Source organism: Triticum aestivum, chromosome 1B (assembly GCF_018294505.1).
Source record: "Triticum aestivum cultivar Chinese Spring chromosome 1B, IWGSC CS RefSeq v2.1, whole genome shotgun sequence".
Classification (NCBI taxonomy): Eukaryota; Viridiplantae; Streptophyta; class Magnoliopsida; order Poales; family Poaceae; genus Triticum; species Triticum aestivum.
Genome location: NC_057795.1, coordinates 15431063 through 15436146, shown reverse-complemented (window position 1 = coordinate 15436146; position 5084 = coordinate 15431063). Strand labels below are relative to the sequence as shown.

Genomic DNA, 5084 nt, shown 5'->3' with positions numbered 1-5084 from the left:
CGTCTTCGGCGTTCGGTTTCACCATGGAACATACCCTTGTGTTTTCTCCATGAGTCATCGTCGCGAAGCCACCTTCAATTTCCCATGAACACGGTTTTCGAAGACCCGGGATCTCTATCTAGCTGGCGGTACATTGTGTCATCCATGCACCTAATGCATCCAGAAAATCCGTGGACCACCTGCCCCGCGACATATCCGTAACCGAGATAGTCGTGCACCGTCGTGAGCGGTGCGGCTCTCATAGGGAAATATTCTTTCTCTGTGGTGTCCCACGTATTGGCTGGCATTTTCCACAGCGTGTCTAGCTCCTCTTTCAGCAGCCCCAGATACAGATTGATGCCGTTCCCTGGTTGTTTCGGTCCTTCAATTAGCATACTCATGTGAATGTACTTCCTCTTCATGCCAACCAGGGGGGAAGGTTGTACATCCACACAAACAGAGGCCAGGTACTATGTGTGCTTCTCTGGCTGCCAAATGGATTGACTCCATCGGTGCTCACGCCCAGCACGGTGTTCCTTGGATCATTCCCAAATTTTGGGTGTTCGAAGTTCAACGCTTGCCACTGGCTCGCATCCTTAGGGTGACTCAACATCTTGTCTTTTTTATTTATCTTCGGATCATTTCCGTCATCTTCTCGCTTCTTCTCCTCCCTATCCGCGTGCCAACGCAGGAGCTTTGCTACCTTAGGGTCCGCGAAATACCGCTGCAGACAAGGATTGATCGGAAAGTACCACACCACTTTTCGAGGAGCTTTCTTCCTCTTCTAGTATCGAGTGACGCCGCACATCGGACATATGGTAGACTCCGCGTGCTCGTCCCGATAAATGATGCAATTGTTCATGCACACATGGTATTTCACGTGCGGTAAATCCAGAGGACACACGATTTTCTACGCCTCCTCGAAACTGGTCGGGCACTTGTTCCCCTTGGGAATACGTTCGTGCCAGAATGACATGTTCTCGATGAAGCATGCGTCGGTCATTTTGTGTTTTACCTTCATCTCCAGAGCCATGAGCGTTACTTTCAGGCGGGTATCCTCGGGCCTGCATCCTTCATACAATGGAGTAACCACGTCTATCTCCAGTTGATCCAGCTTGGCTTTCTCTCGGGCGGCAGCTCTTGCATTATCCGTCTGCTTGAGAAGCAGCTCTTGAATATGAGGGTCCTGCACCCAGCCCATCGATGGTCCATCGTTGTCTGCTCCGGCATCTTCATCTTCATGATCATGCCCTTCGTCCTGATCTTCCTCATCATCATGTCTGGCATCTTCTACATGATGATTGTGTACTGCATCTACTTCGTGATCATGTCCTGGAGATTCTTCGTCTTCTCGCCCGCCCTCGCCGCGGTTGTCTTGCTACCCTTCCTCATTTTTTGCCCGGTCCCCATGGACGACTTCATAATCATCTTCATCACCTTGCCACCGATAGACATCCATGAAACCACGCAAGAGCAGGTGGTCCCACACCTGTACGGAATCCGGGTCCATAAGGCTCTTCAGCTTGCATCTTCAACACGGACATCTTATCTCTGTCTCATTCTTTTGAAGCATCTCGGCCTTCGGGGAGCTCAAAAACCTATTCACGATGCCTTCGGTCATCGTGCGGACCATGGTCTCCTGCGGGGTAGAGCAAAACGATATTTTAGAACCAAATTTTTTTTGGCGTGACTTTGCCTAAAAATAGGACCAAAAAGAATGCATAGTGCCAAATTCTCGCCGAAACGGAAATGAATCAACATTCCGGCAAAATATTGGCAACTATCGCATTTCAAATACCGGTACCTGCAAACACAAACATATGCAACACCACAAATATATGCAACACCACAAACACATGCAACACCACAAACATACGTAGATCTAGGCCATAAAAAGTGCATGTGCACGTTGTTGGAGGGAGAAAAAAGTAGATCTACATCATAAAGAAAGCTTTCCCCTTACTTACCTATCAAAAAAAGGAAATTTAACCACTTAATTTGGGTGAATCTATGGTGCAAATGAGGTGAGGAGGAAGAGGCAGCCGAGACAAGCTTGGAGGAGGAGGTGGAGAGAATGAAGTGGGGAAAGTGAGTGTGGTAGGTGGCTATCCAAAATATCTAACTGCTCTCAGGTTACCAATGGCGCACCACCTAAGAATGTGCCATTAGTAACCCTGGTTATTAATGGCGCACCTGGTATGTGGTGCGCCATTACTAGTTTTGAAAAAAAATTGTTAGTAGTGGCGCACCGTGGTTGTGGGCGCCATTACTAGTTTGAACTAGTAATGGCGCACTATCCCCAGGTGCGCCATTACTAGTTTTGAAAAAAAAAGTAAAAAAAATGTTAGTAGTGGCGAACAGAGTGTGTGGTGCGTCATTACTATTTAAAGCTAGTAATGGCGCACTATCCACTGATGCGCCATTTCTAGTTTTGAAAAAAATAAATAAATAAAAATTGTTAGTAGTGGCGTATCTATACATGGTGCGCCACTGCTATATAGCAGTGGCGCACCACATACGTGGTGCGTTATTAATGTCCATATTAGCTATAGCTTTTTTTTCTACTCCCTCCGTCTAGGTGAGTAAGTCATCTTAGGTTGTGCACCGTGACCAAGGAGGAGGGGAAAACGAGAGAACTTAATGTTCGTTTGCTAATTAATAGCATTGCATGCAATGAACTAACCACTGCATGTCATGTTTGGTAGTCTCAAGTCATTAAAAGGATGCACACCCCATATCTCTTATTGGTTGATATGTCGAGAAACAAGAAACGATGTAGAATTTAATGCACCGCGCCTAAGTATTTTGGGATTATTTGGTTTTTGTAAGATGACTTACACACCTAGACGGAGGGAGTAGTAGTGCATGCCCAGGGCCTGTCCATCACATGCTGACAGGTGGGACCCACACGTTATCTCTACACTTGGCACAGATGGTAGTCGCGTATGTAGATGGGACCCGCCCTGGAACCGCAGATGGACCATATCCTCGAGCATGAGGACCATAGCAAGGCAAAGTAGCTCGAGGACCATGCGGACCTTGCCGACAAGTATGACGACTGTGGATCCAATTTACCTGGGCCGGAGGTGTAAGCAAGCATGCATGTCTCCCACTCCAAATAAGAGCCTGAAGGAGCATCAATGCAAGCATGCATGACATTTCAATAAAAAGCAGAGCATCAGTGCAACAATAATGCGTACTTATCATTTGCCAAAAAAGTAGATTCTCTTGAACTTCATCACGTGGGAACCAGATCCTATGCTTAATCAGTGCTAGAGGAATTAGATCTCTCTATCACTAACCTAATGCACGGTCGGTCTCCGGCTTCTAGACCTTCCGCAACTAGGTACATATATATGTCAGACACAATCTGTCTCACTCACGTCTGAGCTCTAGTTGCACTCCTGGAGAAGCTGCCAATGGGTACGGCACTGTCGCGACTATTCCCGTGCTGTTTCAGCTTGCCGGCGACACCGGCTGTTACTACCACCGAGCGCAGCACCTCTACTACTTCGGACAAGACGCAACCCGAACGACCCACCAAGGTGAATATTACACATGAACTGGATCTTATGAGCTTTGCCGCTTTCTGAACAAACATAACATGATTGTGTATCCATGCAAACGCAGAGGCACTGGGTGGATGAGAAGGGCAACAGCTGCTTCATGCTGCTCCCTCGAGGTCTGTCCATCGCCTGGGCGGAGAACCCCAGTTACTGGGCCTGGCTGCCCCCGCCCCCGGGAGAAGGAAGGTACGTGCTATATATCTGAGTTTTGCTACATCTATGGACCAAATTTACGGAATGAGAAGGAAGGTACATGCTATCTACGACTAGTTAATCATGCTCAAGTATCGTGCGCTGATCGATCGATGCGGACCTTAACCTGACATGCAGCGCCGGCGATGCTGCCGGAGAGGAGGTGGCGGAGCTGAAGAACGTGTGGTCGCTGGAGGTCCACGGGAAGCTGGAGCTGTCGCAGCTCACACCGGGGGCCACTTACGAGGTTGCCCTCGAGGTGATGCTCAAGCAGGGGTGCGCTGGGTGGCAGGTGCCCGTGGACCTCCAGCTCGAGCTCCCCGGCGCAAGGGCGCAGGAGCGCAAAGAGAGCCTGGAGAAGAAGGCCAGGGGCCAGTGGCTGCCGCTCAAGGTAGGGGATGTTGAGGTGGAGAAGGGGCAGCAGGGTGGGGAGCTTGTGGTCTCCATGTCTCAGGACGGTGGGCACTGGAAGAGTGGGCTCGTCGTCAGGGGCATCAGGATCGCCCCCAAAAATTGATGGATTTCATTTCATTTGGTTGTGCTTGGTTACCAACCACTAGTACTACTATCCCTTGACTAGATTGACTAATCACTTGTGCTCTGAGCTGACCCGACGACGTGGGCATGCATGCCCGTCTGAGTCTTGTAGGCTGCTCGTATCCGTTGCTCAAAAAAAAGACCGATCGTATCCAATTTTTTATTCTCAACAATTGTACTTCTTTAAACAAATTACTCCGAATATCTTTTCTCTGTACCTAAATAAAGTCGTTTTGGTAGGCTAGTTTAAATTCCAAGAGAAGTCAAGTCGTCCCCCGACCCCCGCGTCCCTCCTCGAGGCGACACGAGGGGGAATCCAGATCCCAGCCATCGGCCGACCTCCTTTCCTCCCCTCCCCCTCGCCGCCGCCAAGGGCTACTGCTGGGCAAAGCCTGGGCGCGGCCGGCGGCGGCGGGGTCTCTCCTCGGCGTGGCTCCCCGCCCTCTGACCATGGCGCGGTGCTCTGTCGGCGGCGGTGCTTGGCGGCGTGGTGCTGCGAGGGCGCGGCGGCGGCATGGCGCGGTGGCTGCGGGGGTGATGGAGCTCCGTCCCGTGGTGTTGCCTGCGGCTGCGGCGACCGGAGGTCTCCGTTCCATCCTGATCCCCTTCTCCGGATCTGGATCTGGCCGGTCGAGACCCGGGCGTGGCTGCCGGCGGGCGTGGTGACGCCGGGCCTCCACGGCTGCTAGGCACGGTGGTCATGCTGGCGGTTGCGTTGGGGCCCCGGTGTGGTGGTGGCAACGCGGCGTCGACCCGTGCACACGATGCTTGATGGAGGTTCCTTCAGCGGATCCGGGTGAAAACCTAGTT

At 51.1% G+C, this 5084-nt stretch overlaps 1 protein-coding gene across 1 annotated transcript; it reads left to right on the top strand.

Moving 5' to 3' along the window:
* Window positions 1–3376: 3376 nt before the first annotated feature.
* Window positions 3377–4415, top strand: LOC123084708 (protein PHLOEM PROTEIN 2-LIKE A1-like). The gene is made up of 3 exons (XM_044506202.1): window positions 3377–3524; window positions 3610–3731; window positions 3876–4415. The coding sequence occupies exons 1-3, from the start codon at window positions 3399–3401 to the stop codon at window positions 4252–4254; spliced, it is 627 nt and encodes a 208-aa protein (XP_044362137.1). The 5' UTR covers window positions 3377–3398; the 3' UTR covers window positions 4255–4415.
* Window positions 4416–5084: the final 669 nt, after the last annotated feature.